This window comes from Artibeus jamaicensis, unplaced genomic scaffold, assembly GCF_021234435.1.
Source record: "Artibeus jamaicensis isolate MK-2021 breed Jamaican fruit bat unplaced genomic scaffold, CSHL_Jam_final contig_685, whole genome shotgun sequence".
NCBI classification, from domain to species: Eukaryota; Metazoa; Chordata; class Mammalia; order Chiroptera; family Phyllostomidae; genus Artibeus; species Artibeus jamaicensis.
In genome coordinates, this window is record NW_026521924.1 from 13,496,226 (window position 1) to 13,522,482 (window position 26,257).

At 50.7% G+C, this 26,257-nt stretch overlaps 1 protein-coding gene across 2 annotated transcripts in view; it reads right to left on the reverse strand.

Annotated features, from left to right (window-relative positions):
• The window catches only part of LOC119046233 (serine/threonine-protein kinase 35), a 194,614-nt gene that overhangs the window by 160,493 nt on the left and 7,864 nt on the right, over positions 1-26,257 (reverse strand). Inside the window, exon 3 of one of the 2 annotated variants that reach the window (XM_037141166.2) lies at positions 18,971-19,720. The exons of the other annotated variant lie outside the window; for it this stretch is intronic. Coding sequence (XP_036997061.2) covers positions 19,008-19,720 — 713 coding nt within the window. The 3' untranslated portion in view covers positions 18,971-19,007. The remainder of the gene's footprint in view (positions 1-18,970; positions 19,721-26,257) is intronic. 2 annotated transcript variants of the gene reach the window in all.

The following is a 26,257-nucleotide window of genomic DNA, read 5'->3' on the forward strand; positions in this document are numbered from 1 at the left end:
AGCTCTCAGACCAGTCCCCTCGGCACATGTGACCTCCTTATTCCTCTGTAGTCATCACCAATCAACAGCAATCACTTGCCAAGCATTTCACATGTGCCAGGTGTGTTCTATGTAGATAGAATGCTTCATGCGTGACAACTCAGTCATGCGACCGTCAACCCTCCTATGCTATTTCCCACTTATTGCGGTGCAAAACGGCCCAAGTGTTTCACACCTGCCGCCTCACTTCAGCCCACAAACCTCGGAGGGAGGAGCTGCGGGCGCTCCAGGTTTGGCGATGAGGAAATGGGGGCTCAGAGACCCGCAAGGCTAGTAAGTGGCAGAGGAAAGGGTTTGAACCTGGGTCTGTCTCAGTCCAAAGCTCCTGCTTTTAACATGTAACTTTTAAGGTAAAATCCCCTCCCACCAAGACAAGAGCTCACTCAGAGTTTAAAACCCATGAGAGCCTTTCACTTACAGATTCACGAGGAAGAGGGCTCCCGGAAGGCTTGGCTCAGGCACCTGCACACAGGTCTGGTGTCCAGAGCAGAAACGGGGATGCGGAGCCAACCAGGCAGTGAGGAGCCTTCTGGAAAGTGCCTCCACCAGCCAAGCACTTGTCTGGTCTGTGCAAGGAGACTGGGGAACCCAACTGTTCCCCTAAGGCCACTGGCAGTGTGGGGACCACAAGCTGGGGAGAGCTGCGGTGGGAGCAAGCGGTGATGGGGCTGGGGGCCGGTGAGCTCACACCGAAATGAAGCCATCTGGTTGGCATGCTCATAGACCAACGCACAGCATGGACTCAAACTGCAGCACTGCTGGGTGGGCGGCTGAGAACTCACTCACCTAAATTCTCCCTGAAGCCCTGTGTGGTGACATCATCGCTGTAGCTACTGATACATTTGATATGCCAGACACCAGGCAAGACTTAATATGCAATGCTTCCTTATGCTTCCTTTGTCCAAACAAAGGATCACGTAGGAATTCCCTCCATTCTACTGATGAACAAATCAAGGCTCAGGTATTCATTTTCAGCCTACCTTGCTCTGGAGGCACAGAGGCAAAGGTAATCCCCAGGTCACAGAGGGCAGGTCTCCGAATAAATAGGATTAGCTTCAAAATGAGTCATTCTTCCCTTGCTTAACACACGGAACAAAGCAGCTGGCTTTTCCTACTCAGCTATCAACATGCCAGCCCTTGGGCAGTTCAGTGGCCCCAGCACCACTGTCAACTCCAATCTGTCACAGGGACCGAAGCCGAGCTTTCCGATGCACCCTTCCTCTCAGGCTGGGCTCGAGGCAGAGGTGCTAGGAACAGGGCAAAACCAGGGACTGAGCCGTGAGCAGCCCTTGGCATGGCATATGGGGGCCCTGCTGTCGGGGTAAGAAACATGGGGGTAGAGGAGACAAATGGGGTCACAGCGTTTTCCGTCTTCAGGTCTACAGAAGGGGCACAATGTGAGGGGACAGGAAACAGCAGCTTACAGATTAGTAAAGCACACCCACCAGGCGCTTCAAGGCAGCCACATGCTCCGGAAGGCCAGGGGGCACTATGGTCTTTGAACCCTGACCAAGAGACAAAAACCCAGGTAGAAATCTAGGAGCAGGTCCGAAACTGGGGATGAGGGGAGCACCTTTCAGACAGAGTTATGTCACAGAATGGCAAAGAGGGGGTGCTCTGTCAAGGACATGAGCTTTGGAGTAGGGAGACCTAAAGTTCACGTCCCAGCTCTACCAATCACTAGCTTTGACCCTGCTACCAAGCCAGGGCCCCCAAGCCTGCTTTCTCAACTCAACACGAGGCAATGCCTGCCTCGCAGGGTGTGTTGGCCCAGTGGCAACATTTGCAGGGCGGCATAATGACGCACACAGGGTTACTGGACTTAAAAGTTGTGATGGCAGCTTTATGTGACACCCCAAAAACCCAAACCCAAACCCAAACCAGACCTCACAATCATCTTGGGCTCAGGCAAAAATTCCAGACAAGACAACTCGGCCACAAGCCGGCCTTCTCTCGAGGTGGCAGCCTTTCTGCTTTGGGCCTCGGCCACCGATCTGGACGCGCACCCCACCCATCCCAGTCCCCAAACCTGTCCTGTGATGGCAACTGTCTGCTCAGGCGGCACGCACCTCCCCCCAGGAAGCAGTCCCTGGAGAGCCAGGCTCTGCTGTGCAGGCACAGAATGGCCACAGCCCCCCACTCACCGCCCCTAACTGCACGCTTCCTGAAGGCAGGGGCAGCCTGCTGCCTCGCTTCAGGGCGCCAAGCACAGGGGCTGCAATACTGGGTGATCCCTAGGAACTGGGAGCTGGGACACGGAAATAAAAAATTAATTTATGAACTTCACAGCATCATTCAATCAGCACAACAGGATTTTAAGATAAAAAATATGGTTATGAAAATCCTGCTTTTGCTTCAGGGGCAGGGAGGGCCAGGCTTCAGCAGAAGCGGTATTGTTCTCCCAGGCTACACCTCGCCACGCCCCCCTTCACCTTCAGAGCTGGGAGGGAGACTCCCTCTCCACTCCAGCTCTCTCCACTGCTCCTTCCCTCACTTTCTCTCCACCCGGGCCACCCTCAAGGGGAAAGCTGTCGGCTTCACGTGGAGCCTGAAATACTGGTGCGGCCAGTTGGAGCTGACCTGGCCTCCGAGAAGTCCCTGAGCCTCAGTCGGTCAGAGTAAGAGCTTAATGAGAAGGGCAGTTACGACTGGAAGACATGGGGGTTCGGCCTCAACTCGGAGGACGTGCCCAGATCTTACAGGTCCACCACGGCCTCCTCCTGCCAGGCTGGGCCCCTGCAAAGTAGTAAAAATGCCCAATAACTCTCCTTGGCTGACAAGTGGCTCACGAGACAGGGGTGTCAGGCGGGCAGGCTCCCATACTCACTGGAAACAGGAGTGTCACAGGCAATGGGGGTGGGGCAACTCCGAGAAGAACTGAGCTGCAGCCTCTGCAGCCAGAGGGAGGTCCAGCCTCTGCCTAAGGAGCCAGCCCTCCCACCTTCCACATCCTCTTCACACGCTGGGGGGTGTCCAGATTTCTCAGAGAGGGGCCTGTCGCCCAGGCTGTGACAGCACAAACACGAGGGCAGCATCCTGCTGTGAGCCAGAGGTGAAATGCAGAGGATAAGGGATTTTGCCTGGTGGTGATGGCAGGGGGCTGGGGAACCTGGTTCCCGAGGGACACCATTTGTTCCTGTGCCAAGCAGAGGCTTAGGACCAGGGCAGGGGTCCTCAACCTGGGGTCCTTCCAAGGTACACAGGCCTGCGATCCCACTGAAGGCACATGAAGAAGCACAGAGTGTACGTCCCGTGTGTGTGTGTGTTTTTTTAGAGAATACTGCCAAAATTCAGAGTCTGAGAATGGCCCGCGACACAAGGAACACTGAGGACTAAGAGGGTCCCTGTAGGCTCCTTCAGGAGGCTACAACTCCAACGGAAACAGCACAAAGGGGCCTGACAAAGGTGGCGGGGGCAGCCCCCGTGGTGGGGGCCAGGGCCAGGGTGGTGGGGGAAGTGCTGCGGGCGGCAGACTTCAGCCCCCTGCACCACAGCCCTTCTCAGCAGTGGGAGGGTGACCTTCCTCCCCCTGAGACCCCCTTAAAGCAGACAAAGGCCACCGAGAGGAGCCGGCCTCCCTGCATGTCAGCTGAGTCTGACCCACTTACCGTAATGAGGACACTCCTGTGGAAACAACGGGCAGGTCCGGTGGACAGCGGGGACCGGCCGAGGGGAGGGAGGGAGCGGAGCTCAAAGCCACGCACACAGATGCCAGCTTTACCCCAAGTTCGCCTGGCAGCCCAGTCAGGGTCGAGAGTGGCTCTGCACAAACCGGAGCCAACAGTGATCATGTTGTCACCACTGCTAACTTGCTTAATACTGTTTTAAACTTTTCAGTTCCTTGGAGTGTGCTGCCAAAATGCTAGTATTTAAAAGTTTGCCAAATGCACAAAAATAAGAATCATGGGGCAAAACCTAAGATTTAGAGACTTGGAGGTCTCAATGGTGACCCACAACCAGCAGGATGCACCCCTAGTCGTCACACCCATTGAAAGGCCATTGAAAGCTGGTTTTTCAGGGCGTGGAAGTCCGACACAGAAGCCCTTGGGGCACTGGGGTTGGTGCTTTCCCCAAGCACCGTGGCTGGTAAACAGGTAAGGGTGGGACTCACTCAAAACAAACTAAAGGGGAAACAGTTTTGTCTCTAGCAGCAGCCCTAGTAATTAGCAGGAGGCTACAGGGATATCTTAACTAATTCCCTTCCTCAACCTGTTAAGAGTGGGGATGAAACGAAAGCTGCCAACTGCCTCAATTGGCCCCCAAAGAGACCGAGGTTCAGCTGCAGCTTCTGCGATCGGCAGAGAAAGGGCTCCTGGGGGGAGGCCGGGCTCCCGAGAGAGTTCTCCTGCGGGCCCTTGCCAGGAGGAGAATGTCTAAGGTGCAGCTACTGCTATGAGAGAGGTCACTCTTCCATCTGGGGACAGGATAATTTGTGGTTAGAAAAGGAAAGACTCACACAAGGTCATGTCCTGAGCAGTCTGGGCCAAAGGAGACCATATGGACTTCTGGTTACGGCAACCAGCCCGAAGCCCCCTACGCTGAGGGGAACTCACTTGGGGCACTAGCTAAGGGGCTTGGAGCTCTCTTAGGGAAAAGAAGGGCGTGGAGAATTATTCAGGAGAACTAAAGGGAAAATGGATGATTGGCCTGTGAGGATTTGGCAAAAACAAACAGGATGAGGGCAACACACAGAGCCAGCACAAGTTGAACTCTCTCCCTCCATGTGGGGACTGCAGGGGGCCTTTGTATCTCTTGTACAGCACAGGGGGCCTTTGTATCTCTTGTACATCCTTGCAACAGCACAGTGAGCTTCGGTGTTAAGTGTCAGTTACTGGCTACTGAAATGAGACCCCAGAAGTTGGGTGACTTGTCCAAAGTCACCCAGACAGTGAGTGAAAGCTGTGATGTAAACCTAGGTTTCTCAGCACATCAGGTTCAAAAGCAAGTCTCTTAACGTCCTGGCACCAACATGGAGACACAGGGTTTCTCAGTGCCCCAGTCAGTTGTGCCCTTTCTCCCTCCGCGGGCCCGGAAGGCGCCGGTGCAGCCTCACACCTCCTGAAGGCTGGTGCTGTCAGGCTGGCATCACGTCTCTCGGGCCCCCGACCGAGGGGCTGACAGTTCTCCCGGCACTGCAACTGACTCATCTGCCAAAAATACAGCTTTCCACCCCGCCCCACCCAGCCACCCCCACCTCTTTTACAGGATGAAGTTCACTCCCCTTAGGCTGACATTCAAGGCTCTTGGCAACTTCGTGCTATTCTGCTCTCCCACTTCAGCTTCTGTGGGAACCAACCCAAACGGCCTTCCACACCCTGCTCTTTCCACAAACTCCCAAAGTCTGCCTTTGCTTGCACTGTGTCCCCTCATCTGCTCTCCTCTCTTCAGGGTCACCTTAAGCCACACATCCTCCACGCTGCCACTACTTCCTTCTTCAGCAAAAAGCCCACATTCCCTTCTGTGAGCTCGTGGGAGTGCCAAGACAGTCCTGTGCCCCCACGGACTTGCCAGCGGGACCTGCCCTCAGATGCTCATGAAACGGCCACGGCGCCAGAGGGCCCCAGCCAGGTCCCCAGGGGAGCAAACCACGTCCCCTCCGGTGTGGGGGCAGGGAGGATGCCACACCCAGCACACAAATGAGGATTCAACACGCTAACAAACAGGGGAGAGTATGAAGTCTGGCAAATAAGGCAGGCTCAGTGACTTCAAGTGAGAGAGAGGTGTGCATCCCTCCCACACCACGTGCAGAAAGACTCCAGGCCGTGCAGACTTAGTCCCACCCCCAAACCAACGGAGCGCACACGAGCCTACCGGCAAGCTGCAGAAGCTCTCAGTGAGCATTTGCTAACCCAGTGCAAGAAAGACCTCGACTCTCCTGGGTGCCAGGGAAGCAGATGTGGTGAACAGGCAGGCGGGGCCGGCGGCCACCTTATGCCCTATGTATAATTCAAACCAAGGGTGGAAGGAGAGCTGAACCGAAGGGCTGACTTTGAAGTCCCTACTCCACTAGTTTAACATCGAGTTCAGGCTGCAGGGCCACCCCTGGTACTTGGGCTTAGAAATTCGAAGGCATCTGGAACCAGAGGTCTGTGCCCTGCCCCAGACCTCCTTTCTTTAATCCAAAATTAAAAAGTACTTCTCAATTGGTAAATTAAAGCGGCTCTCAGAATCACTTTTATAACCAGTAATTGTGGTCCTGATGTTACATAACCAGTTGAAAAGAAACAAAGAGTGGATGCCGGTGCTAGGAAGCTGCTCTTTGGCAGAGCCAGCAGCCTGCCCACGTGACAAGCCGCACTGCACAGGCTCGCAGCTCTAAGAAGCAAAAGTAAACACGAAATAGCAACATGCTATGTTCTTGAGACATAATTATAGCATATGCAAATGGAGACAGAGAGCTAGAAACATCAGTCACCTAATGAGAAGCTAATTACAAGGGGAAGAACAAAACACAGACAGATCCACCATCAAATGAAGGCTGTGAATGCGGCCCTGGGTCTCAGGAGGTCACTCTGAGTCCAGGAACGCACCCTATGTTCAGCCCCAAATTTGGGACTCAAGGGCCCTTCACGAAGACTCAGACAACCACCCACAACTCACCAAACGCCCTCCAACGGCCTCCTTCTGCAACGTTCACTCTCAAACAGCTCTACCTTGCTGCCCAGTTGACTCAAGCCACAAAGAAGGGAGGCACCCCTGGGTCACCCCTTCCTTACCTTCCTAACACAGTCCGCTGGCGAGCCCTTTAGAAGTCTCCAAGCCACACCATGCATTCAACTCCCCCTCTCTGCCGTACCATCCACCCTGACCAGGAAAACTGCTGCTCTGACTGGGCCCCTGGCTCCCAGGCTCACCTCTCCCCATCCTACTGACCAGAGCCGCAGCGATCTTGCAAACATGGAAATAGGGTGGGAAAGCCGCTGTTCGATGACTTATCATGATCTGTAACACTCGGCATTAGCGGGTACCTGCCGCCCTTGCTCCTGCCAGTGCCTTGCCCCTCTCCTCGGCAGAGGCCTCATCCTTCAGGCCTTAGTTTCGATGCCCCTTCCTCTGACCATCTTGGGCAGGTCCCTACTTTCTATTTCCTTCATCCATACACACCTGAAATCGGAGCTGTAGTTTTCCTCTATGACATGAACTGAAGTATAAATGCCTCCAGGAGCCCTGGCTGGTGTGGCTCAGTGGACTGAGTGCCAGCCTGTGTACCATAGGGTCGCCAGTTCGGTTCCCAGTCAGGACACATGCCTGGGTTGTCTGGGTTGTGGGCCAGGTCCCCAGTAGGGGGTGCATGAGAGGCAACCACACATTGATGCTTCTCTCCCTCCCTTCCCCTCTCTAAAGACAAATAAATACATGCCTCAAAGGCAGGGACCCTGTCTGGTAGTTCACTGACACTCTGCTAGCACCTACAACATAATCTATGCAAAATTAACAGGCCCCTCTGGGAGGGGTGTTCACCAGGAGGCCTGGGGTGGAAAGCACACAAACCCACACCCATTCTGAGACAACACTTCCAGCTTGTTAACGGCATGGCGGAAACTGGTAGACAGGACAGCGGGAGTCAACCGCTGTGGAGCACCTACTGCGCTCCTAGGCTGGCTTTACATTTTTCTACTGACTCTTCGTGAAAATCCTATTGGTAAGTGTCAGCAACCCATCTGATAAATGAGGACTCCCAGGTTCAGAGAGATGCCGAAGGGCTGACTGGAGTGAGGTCAGGAGTTAGCTTCCTCTCATGGACAGACACCCGGCAGGTGCTCAATACCTGTGGAATGAACTAGCAAGTTTTCCAGTCTGCTTCAAAGCCATGTCTAAGACTGCATGTGAAGACCTAGGCCCTCTCTGTGTATCCCATGGCTGCCCCCTGCCCTACGCCTTGCTGCCGCGCAAATGTCCCTTCCTACCACAGAGGATCACATGGAGACCCATTACTCCTGATGGTACTCGCCTGAGATATTCACTGTTACTACGGCTCGAAGACCACAGCCCCAGGGCCAGGGAGTCCACGAGAAGTTTGATGGTCTCTTCCACCTTTTTTCAGGAGCTGGCAGCCACAGGGCCTCGCCTCATCCACACTAAGGGAGAAACTAGGTGAAAGCCAGGAGTCCCCCTCCTAGAACCACATCCGCTGTGGAACTGCGCATGTGCCAGGGCTCAGGGATCAGGGAAGAGGGGCCAAAAGTGGTCCTTTGGGTACTCTGGTTTTCTGGATGAGAAAACCATGGCCGAGGAGTGACTTGCCCAAAGTCCCAATGCTAGGTAACTGCAGAAGACAGAGCCAGGCTTAGAACCTCTTGGGCTCCCAGCTCTTAGGCCTAGATCCAAGCTCTTTGAGGGCAAAAGGGTAAGAGGCAAGGCCATGGACTACAAGTCTAACAGCAGATAAGGTGTGACAGTTTCAGACAGGCATGCAGTGGCACCAATGAGGTCGCTGTGCACCCCTCCCCAGTTTATACCTCTGAAGGTCTGAGGTGGGGCCGGAAAGAGGCACTTCTAACCAGGTCCCAGGGGCGCTGCCAGTCTGGGGACCACACTGTGAGATCCACTGTGCTAAGGTTTGTCACCGGTACTGTGCATGTGTGAGAGGTGGGAGCTAGTGAGGAGGAGCCAGGAGGAGCGTGGCAATAGTATGTCAGTACCTTTGAGTTCACAGCACAGAATCAGGTCTGTTAAGCAGAACCCTTCTTACTCACAACATCTGATGAAACGGAAGCAGTCTCTAACCATGGCTAAACCTGACTGCAGACCCTGAAGGCTCACCTCTGGGTCTGTATTATGCCAAACTCAGAAAAATCTCAGGGCAGGTGGGAAACTGGAGTTCTGGGGACAGCTGTCCCTCACAGCCAGAGGTCTTCTGAAACACGGGGCTGGAGTGACTCCCCTCCAAAGGCTGTCTGTGTCAGTGGTGACATCTGGATTTCAGTTTAGGGGTACTGGCGTGAATGCCCAAGTAATTTTTTTAAAAGGCAAAAGTCACCCTGCTGTTTGTCTGGGGTGTGGTATACTCATGCTCATTTGTGCTGCCCAACGCAAACCAAGGGCTCCTTCCAAACATTCATCAAACCTAAGCAGACAATCTGGTTACTAACAACAAATGAGTCTTCGCTATGACTCTAGCCTCCTTTGTCTGGTCCGGGGCTGAGCCGTGCTGGAAAGGCCCGTGTGTTCTGCCAAGACCTGACAGCACCACGCTTGCAGTCCGTGCCTCAGATCTGCCCTGGACCGGAGCTTTCCGAGAGGACATGTTGTAGACATGTCTAAAAAAACACAAAGGCAAAAACACAAGGGTACTTCACATGGTATTTCAGGGTTTCCTTTTTCCAAAATGATAGAAATAAATGCAGAATGAGTCAACTGGCTCACATCATCTGTGACTTGCCCAGTGAAACAGATGGTCAATACTAAACTCCAACAAGATGCACCAAAGCCCACCTGCCTTCCACTTCTACTACCATACCACGCCTCGGAATCACGAAAATCAAGGCCATCACCACTCCTAAGATCACCTGCCTGGGCCCACGTCCAGCTCCTCCGTGCAGCCAGCCAAAGGGGACAGAAGCATTTCCATCTTCTGCACCAGGCCCCATGGGGGTGCCTGGGTGGGTCTGCTCTGTTCCTCCGGAGTCTCTCAACATCACTTTCTTTTCCAAAGAAACAAAATATAGATTCTGACCTGTGTACGATGCAGGCTGAGTTATGGCTCTCCCCTGGCACCTCTAACACAAAGTGAAATTCCTTTAAGTTGGGAAATTCATGGCAGTACTTTATGGTATTGATTTATCGTAAGTGTAAACGTGGCTGGCAGTCTTACGGCCTGCCATGCCTCTGTATCCTAGAAATGCTGCAAGAGGTCTCCATTCCTCTGATTCTGTACCACCACCGAGGACTCGCTAGTGGCAATGGAATGGGGGCTGGGAGCTTATCTACTGCTGCCCTGGTTTATCAAGACAGAGCCTCAGGGAGTCTCCCCAGGTCCTGGGCCTAGAATGCATCCCTGGCTGGAAATGTCCCCATGAGAACAGGACCTTTTCCCGTTGAGGGCTGAGTCCTGCAGCCCACAGAAACTCAGTATGCCAAGGCGAGTTTCTGACAGACACTGAGATGTGCCCTCTTCACTTACTTGGCCGCCAAGGTGCCCTTACATCCGCCTTCAAGAACTAGCCCACCTCTTCCAGAAAGCTTTCCCTGCACCCTTGCAAGGCTTCCTGTATGTCTCCAAGTCACACCTACTGCAACCAAGTGTCTGCGTCTGGCCCACACTGCCAACCTGAGCTCCGAGAGGGCATGCTGCGCTCTGCACTGCCAGTGCCTGCACCGGGCAAGTGCCCACCACAGCCAGGAGGGGTCCTGCTCACCAGACCCACCTGGGCCCCCAGTCTCACCACAGGGCTGGAGGCAGCAGCCCCAGCGACAGGCACAGATGAGGAAATCCCTCGCTTTAGTCAAGATTCAACACATAAGCCAGACGTGTCAGGAGAAACCCAGCAACCCTGCCATTTTGCTTTGAGTCCTCACCAACCTCAAACACCCAGGCCATGTTCAGCTGGCACGGACCTTGGCTAAGACACTGGAGGACAGGGACAACTGGGTGCCTTTGGGCCACACCAGAGCCCCTTCCCGCACAAAGGCCACAGTCCGCTCTGTCAGCATCGCTGGTGCCAGTGCCACCCGCCTGCCACCATGTGGGGCGTGGTCTGGGTCTCCCACTGCCCAGTCTTGTTTTGGCAGTTCTGACGTCTGCCTGCGTACGTGGCTTCTGCCGAACTGTTGCCCGACTCTTGGTTATCCCAGCCTTGCCTCCCCTGCCCATGCTTGAGGCTGCATCCGTGTGACAGTGGAGGAATCTACACACAGGTGACCTCACCCAAAAAAGCGGATGGTGGCCCCGCTGTGGGGTGCTCAGATCAGCTGTTAGACCCCGAAGGACACCCATGGGGCAGCACTGCCCACTAACATGTAGGGGGCCACCTCTGTGATACTATTTGGAGGGGAGCTCAGAGTCTGTTTCAAAACACAAACCCATCAAAAGCTGCTTTTAAAGAGGCTGCAAGAGGCAAAATGAACAGTGGAATTTCCAGCCAGGTACCTTATCTCAAATCCCGACTCTCAAAACCATAGGAAAGTGATTCTCAGTATTCCCAGCAGAATGATGGCAGGTACCAGGGCGGTCATACAGATGGCTGCGACAATAATGTGTGCAACGTACTTAATCCACGCTGGAGATAAAAAGGGCAGGACCTTTGTCCTGCACAAGTCAGGGGGCGCCTCAAAGCAGGTTTTCACACCAGGAACTGTTATTGTTGGTGGGAGTTTCTGTGTGTCCCTGGGGTAAGAGGAAATGGGAGTTGGGAGGACCCGACCATCAGGCAGCTTTGCTCACAGATGGATGATTACAAGAGCTATTTTGGTTTGCCCAGAGGGAGCCTGTCTAGGCTAGAAGGAGCCAAAGGTGCCAGAGAGATGGAGGATGTGAGCAGCAGCAGCCCTGGGGCAGTCCTGTCCCTCCACAGATGCTCTGATGTCCTGCTGGGCTGCAAGGGACAGATTCTCCCTGGGGGCCACCAGCCACATTACATAACCTACAGCTCGGCTTCCGTCTGTTGATGCAGCAGGAGCATGGGGCAAAAGCTGCTCAGGGGAGAGCTGCCTGACCTTACAAACACCGGCCTTCCCGACCTGGGCAAACTCCCAGAAGACACCAGTAGACAGACCAGGCCCCCGAAGACATCTTGTAGGCTAGTTCCTAGGGCTTCCAGGTCTCCATAATGAAGGCTGAACTCTACATTCCCAGGGACGGAAAGGCAAACCTTCTGGATCTTCACTCACAACCCCAGCCCCTCAGGCACAGCTCCATGAAGTCTGGCGAGAAAGGGTAAGGCAAGGCGGAGACTTCCATTCTACGGACAGGGACTGGGAGGCTCAGAAGTTCCAGGTCTGCTTGGATGGAAGCATTTACAATCACTGGCTACTCCTCCCCCGCCCCGCTCCAATGATCTCTCTACTTGAACTAAAACCCCCATTGTTTAAGGATCTAATCATCCACTTCAGGGTAAGGCTGGAGTTTCCCTCCCTTTGTCCACGGCTCCACCAGACAGTTAAGTGGGACAAGCCTCTGGGGTATAAGAATCAAACCTCTAACTTTGGCCCCTTTGGCAGTCGCCTCTTCCAGGAAGCCTTCCTTGCTTACACGTTCCCGTGGGCTACCCACCTAGTTGTTCGCCAGCACACTCTGAGCTTTCTCAGAGAAGAAAAACGATCTCCCAACTGGGAACCTACTCAGGGCCAGGCCCCTCCTATCCACTCGACTCATCCCAGAATGAGTGGGTGCTAGGAGGGCAGGACACTCAATCTAGTTGGTGCTCAGTTGTTTGTTGAATTCAGTTATAAAAGCATTTGAGTCTTAAAGATGACCCAATGAGGTAATACAACACGTTGGATAAAGCCACCCATGGCTTTACTCCTTACCATCTGTGACCTTCGGGAAGTTACTCAAGAAGTTAAGGAAATAATGGTCACAAAGCACTTAGCCCAGGGATGACCGACAATTACCATCATCTCTGTCATCTCCAGCATTGCTGCTGTCCTTCAGAGCCTAACCCCTCAGTTCCCACACTCAAGAGGCAAGGCTGCAAGGCCAGAAGCCATCTCACTGGCCACCTCCCCGCCCACCTCTGGGGGTTGGGGGACAGTCCAGTGAGGGGGGCATGTCCACGTGTTAGTTCCTGGCCCTCCTGCTGGCTGGGCTAGAAAGTCACACCCAACAGAAAAGGGACCTGGAAACCTACCTAGTCCTGGGTTCCCAATTTCCCACCTAGCCCTCCCCCTTTAACCTACCCCCCTGTAACTGTTTCAAAGACTCTGCTGTTTAAAACAAACCACATCAGTTATAGTCATGGGGATGTAAAGTTCAGCACAGGGAATATAATCAATAATACTGTAATAATGATGTGTGGTATAAGATGGGTATGAGACTTACTGGGATATATAAACTAGTACGTTACATACATCTGATCACTGGGTGTACACACCTCTGTACACCTGAAGCTAATAAATATTGTATGTCAGCTGCAATTAGAAAATAAATGATTAGAGACCCTTCAAAAATGAAGACTTAAAAATAATTGGATAAAATGAACCACAGCAGTTAGGCCTTTCTTTTCCCCTTTCAGTTTTTGCGTCACTGGATGCTGATAATGGACACTGGGGGCGTGGTTCCGGCCTGAAGGGGGCCAACGGGCCGACTGGTGACTGTGGCTCCTTGAGAGTGAACGTGTCCCTGCCAGCTGGAGGAGCTGAAAAGTGTGTGACTCACTGGTGTGCGACCGTTAGGGGCCCGAGTGGAGGTGTGGGGACCCCCACATTAAGAAACCTCAACTCTTGTATAATAGACGCAAAATCTGAAGCCCAGGTCAAGGGCTCAACCCAGGTCACCCGGCTTGTTAGCCCCCAACCTGGGCTAACACATCTTTGGGTCCCAGGCCAAGGATAAAATATCACTTATCACTTCAGCAAGATATTGGCCCGATTCCCTTCTCTGATGTTAAGCAGCTACCAAAACCACAGGGAGCAAAGACTTTCTATGACCCCTCAGGTCATGCCAACATCTGATTTCCTTCAGCAGCAGGCTTGGGCTGCCTCTCCAAATAAACATCTTTCTTAAGGCCCTGGCCTCCAAAGGCCCTAGTAACCAAGATTTGTATACTTGACAGCAAAGTTGGCCACGAATGCAGATGCACTCATCCAGTAACACCCTCTCTGGAAAAACGGGGGCGGTGGCACCTGGAACATGAGTTAGGCTGGGCTCCCACTCGGGGTATGGCTTGTGGCTGGCTGGTAGGAACCGTTAGGAATTATTAAGCACCTTCAAAAACTGACAAATTACAGAAAAGCTAGAATCCATCACTGAGGAATCTTTAATATTAGATAATTTTTCTGAAACAAGCAATTGGCCAGAGTTGCCTTGAGTACAGCTTTGTTTGGAAATAAAAAAAGAGCTATTTGGTAGCCATCAGAACCAAGGCCCCCACTAAAGACCACTGTCTCCTGAAAAAATCAGGAGTCTATTGCCTTCTACCTCGAGTCGAAGTGTGTGTCTAAATTCTACCGTTTTACATTTCATTTAGACAGTTTTTATAGGGCACTTTCACAACCTCTTGTAATTTCCAAAAGCCTCTGTAAGATAAAGATGATACTTTCTATTTTATGGATAATAAAACCCAGAGAGGGAACATAACCTGCCTGAGGTCACATAGCCAGTAAAACACAGAAAAGGGACTCAATCCTAGACAGTCCACAAGGTACCACTCCTTTCAGAGGAATCCCGGTCCATTTCCATTCATTGTTGCAAACCACCGAGACCACCCAGCCTGGACTCAAGCGCTGCTCTGAAACCTACGGCCCCAGATCACCGGGGCGTTCATTCCTACATGGTGCTGGGGACACATGTGTTTGCTGCCTGCGGCTAGACTCAGAGCCACGACAGCAGGTCTAACGGAAAAGCTGCCGAGGAATCAGGACACACAGGAAGGGAGCCAGGAAGAATCCTGGGCCCCCAGCTCCCACCTATACTTCTCAGCTCCCCTCCCCAGCAGGATCTCCAGGGCGGTCGTCCATACCACTCCCGGCTCTCAAAGTGTGCTCTGGAGCTCGGGGGTCCATGGAGCTGAACCATTCATAACACGAGGACATTATCTGTCTTTTCCCTTTCCATTGTCTCATAAATGTGCTATGGAGTTTTCCAGAAGTTCCGCAATGAGGAAGGTGGCGCCAGGTCATCATGGAGAAGCAAATATGAGAATCCAGCTGGATATTAAGACAGATATTAAAGAGATTTGCAAAACTATAAAACAGTGCATTCTACTTGCTAAATACTTGTTTCTGAAAATAAATTTTTCATAAATTATGATGGTTATGTTGACACGTAGACAACCTACTATTACTGATAGTCACTTGAAAGGAACACTTAAAAAACACTTCTCAGGTTTAAATTTCTAACACTGCAAGTATCCACAGATAAAACCTAACACAAAAGCTCTCTGGAATCCTTGGTTTCAAGTGTGTAACAGGGTCTTCGGACCGAGAACTAAGAATCACTGGTCTATTCTCTCGCTGTCTCCAATTCTTTCATTCCCTCTCAAACCTACTCGAGTGAACAGTTCTCCCCACTGTGTGCCACCAAAACTGCTCACAGGCACGAAGGACTTCCCAGTTAAGTCCCACGGTCCACCCTTAGTCTGCACTCACTAATTCGCTGGCAGGTATGCCAGAGCTGATTACTTCTCCCCCTCCGGTCTTCTCTTCACCTGCCAAGGACACTGACCAGCTCTCCAATCTGATCCTTTTCCTCCCCCAACCCCAATGTTAGATGGCCCAGGGCTCAGTCTTTCTTTGAAATCTTCTCTACACTCACAGCGGTGCTTGGCCATCTCTCAACTTGCATCTCCAGGCCAGCTCTCTTCCCTGAGCTCCAGACTTACTACGCTGCCCACCCCACCTCCGTACATTGATTCTAAGTAGCCACTCCAAACTTCCAGATGACAAAAACCCAACTTCCTCCAGTCGGACCTGTTCCTGCTAACGTTTTGCCATCTCATTTGATGGCAACTTTAACCTTCCAATGGCTTCCAATGCCAAAACCTGTACATTAATTATCCTTAAGTCCTTTCTTACACTCAATCCAGTAGGAAATCCTGTTGGCCAACTTCAAAATTCACCCCGAATTCGATCAACATGTCCCCCGCTCCATTGCTCACAGCCATTACCTCTCACCTGGGTTACTACAGGAGCCTCATCTCAGCCCATGATTTACTTTTAGCACAGAAATCGGTGACCCCTTTGAAAGATCAGATAATCACATCACTGAATACACACCCATGTCTTTCCGTCTTTCCCAAGAATAAGAGCCTAAATCCTTACGCTGGCCTAGACAGCCTATTCCGGTAGACTCTGAGTTACCTCTCTAGCCTTTATTCCTACACTTTCCTCTCTGCTTTCTATACAGCCTTGGAGCCGTTACACTGGGTGTTCTCTCAGTCTGGAATGCTTTTGCTGAAAATCCCTATGCCTTGCTTCCTCAACTCCCAACCTCTGCTCAAGTGTCACTGTCTTAAGGAGACCCACCCTGATCTCTTTTGCTTAAAAACACACCTCCACCCCCACCTCTCGGCATTGTGATCTCCCTCTCCCTGGTCTACACCCCTCCCAGCACTTAGCAATTTCTAACCTATTGCCTGCCTATGTTTGTCTGTCTCCCTAGTAAGATGTCTCCACAACTGCAAGAATTTTTGCCTATTTTGTTCACCAATGTATGTTGTGTGTCTAAAATGGTCCCTGTCAAAGAGTTTCCCAATAAATATGCTGAATCAATATATGGAATCAGACTTTCTATCTATAAAGCCTGGTGGGAGGGAAGGTGGTTGGACTCCATGGGTCGTCCCAACGTCAGCCAGGCAAAGTTCACTTACACCACAATTGACTACACACTTCCGGCACAGGCTCAGCTCCTGGTCACACAGACCTGGGCCCAGGCCCAGAATTCTAGGTTTCTGGCTGGGCCAGGGCAGGAGGAGCTGCAGCCAAACTGGCACCAAAAGACCAAGTGTGGCACCATCTTTGCTAGCAGTCAGAGCCTTGGACACGATGTCCCTAACGTCTCCTCCTCTCAAGGACACCTAGTTCCCCTACCTGCAGGAATCACTCCTGTTTAGCTAAAACTCTGCCCTGCAGAACAGCACCCACCCCAAGGGTGGGTGTCCAAATGCAAGCTGTGGTCTCAGTTCGTTGTGACAACTCATTAATGATCCTAACCCAAATTCAGGTCCCTCTGCCAATGACCACCTTCTTCCAACTCTGGGGCAAACTTAAATTCTAAGAGGGTTTTTTTTCCCAAGTGGAAAAGATGAGATGGGAAGTGGCAGCATAAGATACAATGAAAACACTCTCTAGCCATCCCTTCCGGGGGGCTCTAATGTGGTACTAAACCCAAACCTAGCTTTAGGGAATACCATTCTCTTACCCACTAGGCAGCAGGATGCCCAGCTGGCCTGGCATCTGGAAGGTAGTCAATAAATGTTTGGGTGATGGGAGAAACAGACCAACTGAGCCACTCTAGAATAAATTTGCTGAGAACACTACAGATGTAACCAGGCTCAACTCAGCATGAACCAACTCCAACCAGAAATCTGAGGGTGATGACGGGAAAGGCAGGGACGGGACCAAGAACCCACCCAGGTGATCAAGGGCAGTGTGTCTGATGTGCTGAGGCCCCTTCCTAGTGAGTGACCATTGGGACCAGGCCCATTTCCATCTCCTCATCTCAAGGCTTTAGTGACATGTAAGAGCAGCTTATTTCCAGCCTGCGGTATTATTAAGAAAAAAGGGGGGAGGAGAGAAGGGTATGAGTAAGATACACCTGCCTCTAATTTAGCAGGATATTGAGTAAATGACTTATAATGTCACAGGGTTCTCCCCCACCCCTACCGCCCACAAAACAAGGCTGGAGATGTCTGTCAAGAAAAAGAATTCAAACCTGACCAGCACACTGGCCAGCCTTTGTATTTACTACCACTAGTCTCCGTATCTATTACTTTCTTCTATGTCCACATCCGGTCAGTTGTCTTGCCAATTCTCTGCCCTGATGATCAAGGCACTCCTCTATCCTCAGTGCTGCTCAATTTCAGGTCCAACAACATCCCTTACTAGTGTGAATAAAATTGATCCAACTGGTCTCCAAGTCTCCAGTCTTTTGTTCAATTCAACCTGTACACGCTAAAGTTCTTAATGCTGCAATGTTCTGCTCTGGTCCACAGATGGCTCCCAAAGCTGCTAAGTCGAGGTCAAATTCCAGGGTCCCAGGTTTCACCTAAATTCTGATCTCACTTCCCTGGCTCATACCTGAGGCTCTGTGCAACTGGACTCGCAGTTCCTGGTATGCACTTTGGATTTCCTGCCTCAGCTCTGCCCTCACTGTCCTGGCCGGTCCCTGTTCTGCCTGACTACATTCTTCACTAGCCCAAATTGGTGAAGTCTCTCAACTGTGCTAAGGTCCATCTGGCTTCAGGCCAGAGGCTAGACCTTTACCTGGAATGCTCCTCCTTGTCCCCACTTCCCTACTCACATCTCTGGGCACCATCCCCTGAAAGGTCCATTCTTCCTTAATACCCCTTCTCCTTTGCTGCAAAGCAACTATGATAAATATTGAGTAATGTTTCTCTCCCCACCTAAGCTGCAGAATTCGTGAGGATGGGGCAAGTTTCTGATATTGCTTACCATTGTTACCCCAGAGCCAAGCACAATACCTGACAAGTGAAAGCCTGCAACAAATCTGGGCACTAATTTAAACAAGCAAAGACTTCCAAATAAGAAATATTCACTCACACACTGTTTATAGTGTCTAAAAATGGGGAAACCATCCAATATCTAAAGTAGGAAAATGGCTATGTTGTGGTTCATATACTTCAATGCCAATGACCAAAAGCCATACTTTCAAAGTATGACACGAGGAGACGCTCAGGTTGCAGCTGACGAAAGAGCAGGAAACCAAACTGCGCCTAACTACAGCATGATCTGACTACGTAGGACTGGGTGGGTGTGCGAGCGCGGGGGGATACAGTCAGGGACGGTGTTTATCCTCGGAAACAACTGCTTGTGCCTTTTTTGCACATCTGCTACAGCAAGCATTAATGAATTGATGAGAAAATGCGTTTCCAGACTACTCGGCCCAAATGCAACTACACTCAGAAAACTTCTCTAGACATCCCAACCCTTCCTCAAATAATCCCACGCATCTCCTGCTCAGGATGTGGGGACTCTTTGATGGGTTGGTTCTCTTTAATCCTGCATTTCCCAACTCCATGGGGCCCACCCCAAGGCCCAGGGTGAGAAATCCAGTCCAGAAAGACTGCATGCACAACAAAAAGAGTACACTCACCTAGTTCAAAAACACCCAAGATGCTTTGCCCTGAATTTTAAGCAGCACATGTGACCTGGTCCATTCTGGTTTCAAGTTCAAAGGCATCAGGCCGGTCCTGTGGGTTAGCAGCTAACATATCTTTCAAGAGCTGCTTGATCCCCTCAGACATGGAAGTCCTGCGTTTCTGGGGGATGTGCAACTCCATCTTTGGGTTTTCTAGCAGCGCCTCGCCAACAGGGACGATCTCAGTGCCCTGTTTGATATAGGTCCCCAGGAGCTCCTTCTTGGTCTCAGAGTCAATGAAAGTGATTCTTTCTATCATTGCCCAGATGATAATGCCCAGGGCAAAGATGTCAGCCTTGGCTGTGTAGTGTCCCTCCCAGACTTCAGGGGCCATGTAGAAGTCTGAGCCGCAGGCTGAAGACAGCCAGTACTTATTCACATTCACATTTTTGTTGTCTTGATTGCCCTCTTTGCCTCGGGGGGCCAGCCCAGCACAGACCTTGCTTAGTCCAAAGTCTGCCACCTTGAGGATGGGGGTGCCAGACCTTTCCGTGATAAGGATGTTGTCTGGCTTTAGGTCCCTGTGCACGATGTGGTTTTTGTGCAGGAAGGCAATGGCGCTCGTGAGCTGTAGCATGAAGCTTTTGTTGGTGGCTGGGTCCGGCCTCCGGGACAGGACGTACTGATTCAGGTCTCCACCTTCACAGAACTCCATGACAAACCAGAGATAACAGGGCTCCTCGGCATAACCCAGGATCCTTTCTCCTAAATCAAAGGAAGACCGGAAAGAGCTTGAGTGAGCGGGGCACATTCACACCACCTTCAGGCTACAGGAATGCAGTACATTCAAGTTAAGAGTGACAGTGGTGACAGCTGGTCCAATCCAAGAGGACCGGCACCGTTAGCACAAGCCAACTCTACACAGGCCAGCCCATCTCTATTCGCACAGGGAAGTCAGAAAATAACAAGACACAGTATGACAGCTTAGGGTGAATGGATTGCAACTCTGGTTTACTGCCGACTAAGTGAACAGCCAGGAGGCAACTTAGTTTGCCTTTCCAACTTTCAACTTCTGCTTCTTTACCTGTAAATGGCCATGTATAACCACTTATAGGGTGCCTGCACTGACATGTGACATTCAACTTAATATTCACCACGTAAGGAGACAGGAGGAAACATCCCCATCTTACACAATGAAGAACCTGAGGCTCTCGGAAACTTAGAGTTAAAAGCCTCAAATCCGTTTGACTGTGGAACCACTGCACTCTGTCACACTGTCTCCGAATAGGCAGAACCACACCTCCCATACCTCCCAGGGCTGCGGCTGAGACAAGGCAAAGCACCTGAGAAGGCTGTCGAATGTCTCTTGCTTCATGCCGAACAAATGACCTTCCCTCCTTTCTTTCTTTCCTAACCTGCATGATAATTCTTGTCAATGCATCTAGAACAACACTACAAATCTGTTTATCCCAGAGGCATACTCCAATTCATCGGTGTTTTCTGTTAGCCCACTGTATGCCTAGCATATGAGGGCACAACACACCCGCCTCTATGAAGCTTAATTTAAAGGAAATAACTGGTATCTACAATAGCAACTATCGAAGCTGTGCATCTACATCAAGGTCATTTTATGAACAGTGAAAGGTGGGTAGGAGTTGCCAGATCTAAAGAAATCAGAAGGGAAAGGACTTAGGTTACCAATAAAGGACAGGCAGTAGACAGGCAGGGAGAAGAAAGAAGGGAACTCTAGGCTGAGAGATGGGATGGGTTAATGGAACGAAGGAACAAACGATGGGACGTGTAAATAGGAAGTCTGGTGGGAACAGTGGGGTCCAAGGGAGATAGATGTATAGGTGGAATCAAATTGTGTTGGCTTGAAACTCTAGCTCTATCTTTCTAAGTCTTTCCCTTTGAATCACAGAAGCACCAGGAAAGCAGGGGACTGGCATCTACATTCTTCAGAGAGCAATTCATGGCACGCTGCACGCCTATGTGAAGTTATTTGGTGACTACCACTGCCCCTAAAGGCTCCGCCCAGGCACACAGATGGCTCGCTTAGTTGATGGCTGGGCCCACCCTAGGTGGTCACATGGATCATTCGTGACTAAGCCAGGGTCCAGAGACAAGTCCTTTGGTCACCATTATGGTGTCTCCATCCTACCAAAAGTGAGAGCTGTGCATCCTTTCCACCCACTCCTGGAGGGTTCTTTTTTCACCTGTCATCTACTCTATTATAAAGAAAACTGGTGATCCAGATGCCCCCCGACTTCCAACCCGCATGGCCCTGAAATTACCAAGGCACAGAGTCTACCAAAGCCAGTGGTGGTCTGAGGAAGGTAACACGGACGAGGCAAAACCCTTAGGTTTCTGACCATGACCTGACAGGCTTCATCTCCCCTGTCATTATATAATTTGTTCATCTGTATTACTCACAATCAAAGCAATACAGGTAGAACCAGTTTAGGGCAGATTTTTTTTAAATCAGTCATTCCCCATCTCATAATGCTCTTCTTTCTAGGTCATCAGCTCCGGCGGGCTGAGGTTCTTTGTCTAAAAACACTACAAAATGAAGTGGTGATGTGAATCCGGAATCAATCTAGACTCCAGAACAAAGACTCATAAACAGGAGACCAAGAAATGTCTGCTGGTGGGAGAGCCAGAAAGGAAACGATTAAAAAGCCATCATCCCTTCTGCAAAGGGCACATCAGCAAACAGTGCAACTTTTTCACTTCAGCGGGGAAAGAGAGGGTGGGGAATGATGACTACTTTATATACAAAGTTGGGAACTATGGCAACTGAAGTAAAAAGAAAACAAGTCTGCAAAATAGACGACAATGTAAGTCCAGGTTATGAGAATGGGGGAAAGAAACTGGTTAGAAAAGCGCCCCGGGGTGGGTGGGGCAGATGGCCCCGGAGACTGAAGAGCTGGCTCTGGGGAAGTGAGCTAAGCTGGGGAGACACTACAGGAGGGGGCTGTTTATTGAGAGGACAGCACTGGAGAGGAAGCCGCATTCACAGAATCAGACACAGCATCAGTGAGCAAGACGGAATGGAAAACTGGGGGCGCGGCTACTTGTCTGGGAGACCAAAAGGACTTCTTTGCACAGGTGTATTTCATGAGAAGCTACAGCAGGTGTTCACATGGGAACCCTCAGCTGCCCTCTAAGGAACCTGAGTGGCATGTCAGAATTCCAGTCCTTTCCTTCAGGCAGATTGCCTACCTGGGCCTCTGACTTACTCACAGGGAGATGGAGGGAGGGGATGCGGGACTCTACTGACTTCTCTCGAGAAGCAGGCCAAACTGAAGAACAGGAAGAGCACAGACAAGAAGGCAAGGAGTCCCTTGGGCTTCCTGAATGGTTTCTTAGTTCACAGGGAACACGGGGAGACTGAGGCATGGTGGCCGGAACTCTGGGCAAGTCCCTGACCCTCTCTGAGCCTCAGTCTTGTAATCTACCAGAGGAGAATGACACCTGCCCCACATATTTCTGAGTTAAGTCACAGGCATGAAATACGTTTTACCAAGTACAAAATACTTTGAGAGCATCACATCCTGACTGTTACTGTTCAACACATCACTGTTCCTACTGGACCGCAGCCGAGTCCTAGGATGTCACTGAGTTAAGAACCCCAGTGCTGCAGGCCACGTATTAAGCAAAAGGTGAAACAGATCAGAAAGTGAAGGTGGATGATTACACGTCCCATTTCTCAGACTGTTATAGCCAAAACCTGTGTCGCCGCCAGGCTGGGCCGATCTTTTTTATTTTGTTTGTCTGGGTGATCCCTATCTAAAAACCGCCCCTCCCCAAATCTGAATGTGTACGTTAGTGCTCAGCTGGAACGCCCGCCTACTAACCTTGCCGGGCCTCCCAGGGACCGACCTCCCTTCTTCTGAGCAGCCGAGGCTCTAGTCTTACAATGTACCAAGGTAACTGCATTGGAGAAGGGAAAATGGTCAGACTTTCAGGGATTACCAAACACTGGTTCTGAAATGACACTAATTCCTAGAGACCCTAAATGTCACTTGGGCTCACCCGTCCGAGTAGGGGCTCCTGGTGGCCAGGGGACCTGTGAACCCTTGGCTCAGGTCCTTCTCAGTGGGCCTGGTGGGTCCCTGAGCTGGCTTGAGGTGATTTCCCCAGTTTCAGGATCTATAACTGGAACAGACTCATGCAGAATCCCCCAAAGAAATATACAGTTTTTTGAACTAATAGAAAAAAATAAACTTTACTTAAGGTTTAAAATTCCCTTGTTCAGTATACTCTGACAGTTCTATAAGATTAACGAGTTAAAAACCTGGCTTCTCAGAGGGGAAGAAAACAGTGAGGGTGTTACTTGGAGGTGGTGAGGAGTTGAGGCAGATTAACCTTTGAGAGCCCCTGAGTTCCAGACAGTATTTTAAAGGCCCAGTATGTGTGCAGTCTCCTCTCACTGGACACTGTTTTAGAGGTGGGGAAACCAACAGAAAGATGAAGCAACTTCCCCAAGATCACTGCCATGAGTGAATGGTACCGTAGGACACGAGCCTCCACAGCCGAATCTCTTCCACCAGACCGCGCTCTCTTCCTGGGTCACGGGGACTACGAAATGCACTTCACTTAAAGGGAGGCAGATCCACCTTTGGGATGGTTTTATTACCTTTCACCCAAGTCCAACAGCCAGGAGGCCATGAAATGAACTCTGTACTTCAAAACATATCCTATGCCAAAGGAAAATAAAAAGCAAACAAAACAAAACATACCCTACGCCAAACTTCATGGGGAGGAAATTGGTGGCAGGGAATCAAACAGGTGTCTCACTCACAATGATGAGATCTCATTACTCATGTGAATAATAAATGTTGAAGTCTCCCCAAAATGTGGCCTCCTCTATGTAGAAACTCGAGGCCAGCACACTCAGCATAAGAGTAAGTCAGTATGAGCTATAGAGAGGCAGGCACCTCTGGGAAAGGGACACAAAATATCCAGGATTTTATAAGCCTATTCCTATTTCCTCCAGAAGTTGGATTTCCATGCTCCAGTACATTCCACCAAAACACTTCCTGAGAACACAGTGCTTGTCAGATACCAGATATTCGATAACTTAAGAGGTGGTCCCTGCCTTGTAAAGGTCTATGGTCATTAAAGCAGACTGACCACAGCTTTGAGAACAAGTGGCGGCGTGCTGTCATGCCTGAGGAACAGAGAAAGGCAGGCGGGGTGTCACGGCAAGCGTGCTCCTAGAGCTGCGTCTCCCAGGATACAGAGGGTGAGCGCAGAGTACAGAGGGATGTGAGCTTCCAGCAAAGGACCCAGACCATCTGGGTAATCACAGGGCACAGGCAGTCAGGGAGACGCACACGGGCTGGGGACAAGGACACTGGAGTCAGGTCATGAGAAATGGTGTGTGGCAGACAAAAGGACTGGAAGTTCACCTCTAAGAAACTTGAAGTAACTGAAGTTCTTGATCTATTTTAGAAAGATATACTGCTTATTGAACCTAAGTCATCGATTTTAAGACATAACCATTTAAGTAAGATCTACAGGCTGCTGATGACACCACGGTACGCCACCGACTAAGGTAAGTTGAGTTCTGAGTCCAGAGACGTTATGTGAAAGAGCATGTCTGAGAACTGATGAAACAACAGCCCTCTGGAGGCACGTGGAGTTGGAGATGGAAGATGGACTGGTAGCCAAGAGACTCATTAGGAGGTTTAGAAAGCCAAAGAAGTCGGACTGGCAAGGGAAAGAGTGAGAAGGAGATGGGAGGAAGAGGTCTTAGAGGGTTAGAAGCAACAGAACTTAGTAACTTATCACATGTTCTGTGTGATAGATAGGAAGAATCCAGAGGGTACTCCAGCCAGCACTCTCTTCTTACTTCAACCCCCCATCCAATTAGGTGATAATTCTATCCCCTTTCACAGGTGAGGAAATTGAGCCTCAGACGATTAAATAACTTGCTTAAGGCCTCCCAGCCTGTTAGGAGCACAACCCAGAGTCTCTGCAGCCTGGATTCCTAACTGGGATGCTCCGATATTGCCTCTGAGTGCCAGCGGCAGAACTGAACCCCAAGATGTTTTACTTCTACTTTGTCCTAAAGCTCCTTAAGTCCACTCTTATGTACAGGATGCCCCCAAGGAGTTTAATGCTCACCCAAGCCCCCAGTGCTGATGGTCCAGTCACACAGCCATCAGATTCATTTTTCAGGAGAACATTAATTACAATTTTGATTTAAACACGTGGAGATGCTAGTTCAGGGGATATGGATCACAAATCTCAGAAACGCTCGCTCCATTTGATGGAAGAAAAAAAAACCCTCAAGCAACTTATTCTAAGCGAAGAGAACCAGAAAGACTAAAAACAAAAACAAAAAATCCCACCACCAACAGCAACAGAAAAGGCACACCAAATGCCAACAACCAGAGTGGGAAGGTATTCCACAGGACACCAGGTAAAAGCAAAAATCTGGGAAAAACTGTCCAGGAGGAGCTAAAATCCATTTTATGATTACTACTTGGGTGAATGCTTTAAAAGGCCATATTTTACTTTAACAAAATCTATTTAGGTTAAAAAAAATTTCATAAGCAAGTTTAATGTGAAGTTAAAAAAAAGAATATAAAATTACACTGCTGAGGAAAAAGAACTGGAAAGGAAACTAGAAAAATGAAGTCTGAATGGGTGGACTGCAGCCACCACCCTGGTTTGGATCAGTTCTAAGAGCACACACTGATGCACTGTAAAGAAGTGGCTCAGCTGAGGGTCAGTCCCCAGAAGCTGCTGAAGAGGAGGACCCATCTCAGCTTGTCTTGGGGGGGGAGGGCGTGGGAGCGGGGGGAGAAGATGAGCACACAGACCAGGCACTGGGCCGGGTCTCAATGACCTTGGGCTGTCACCACAAGTGGCTGGGTCCAGTGTCAACACAGCAGGGTGTGTTCAAAGTACTTCCTAAGATTAGTCGAATGTCATTGTGCACTAGAAATGGACCCCTCAGGGTCACTGCCAGGGCAATATACAGTGTTCTGCAGAAGCCAAGTGGCCAGTTCTAAATCTGCAGGCCTAGCAGAAAGGACAGGGAGGCCTGGGGTCAACACCATCCCCATGCCTCCACCCCCATGGCTACTTGGCCCTGGGCAAATGTCCACAGACCCTATGGATCTGCTTCATTTTCCATAAACTGGGAAGAGACTCCCACCTCACTGGGCTGTCGTCAGGCCTGACCATGGCACAGGAAGCATCTCACGTAGTACCTGAGCACCACAGCAGGCCCCTGCTGAGTGCTAATTATGGCGATGTGTCTGACACCACGGGCAGCTGTCCAATAGG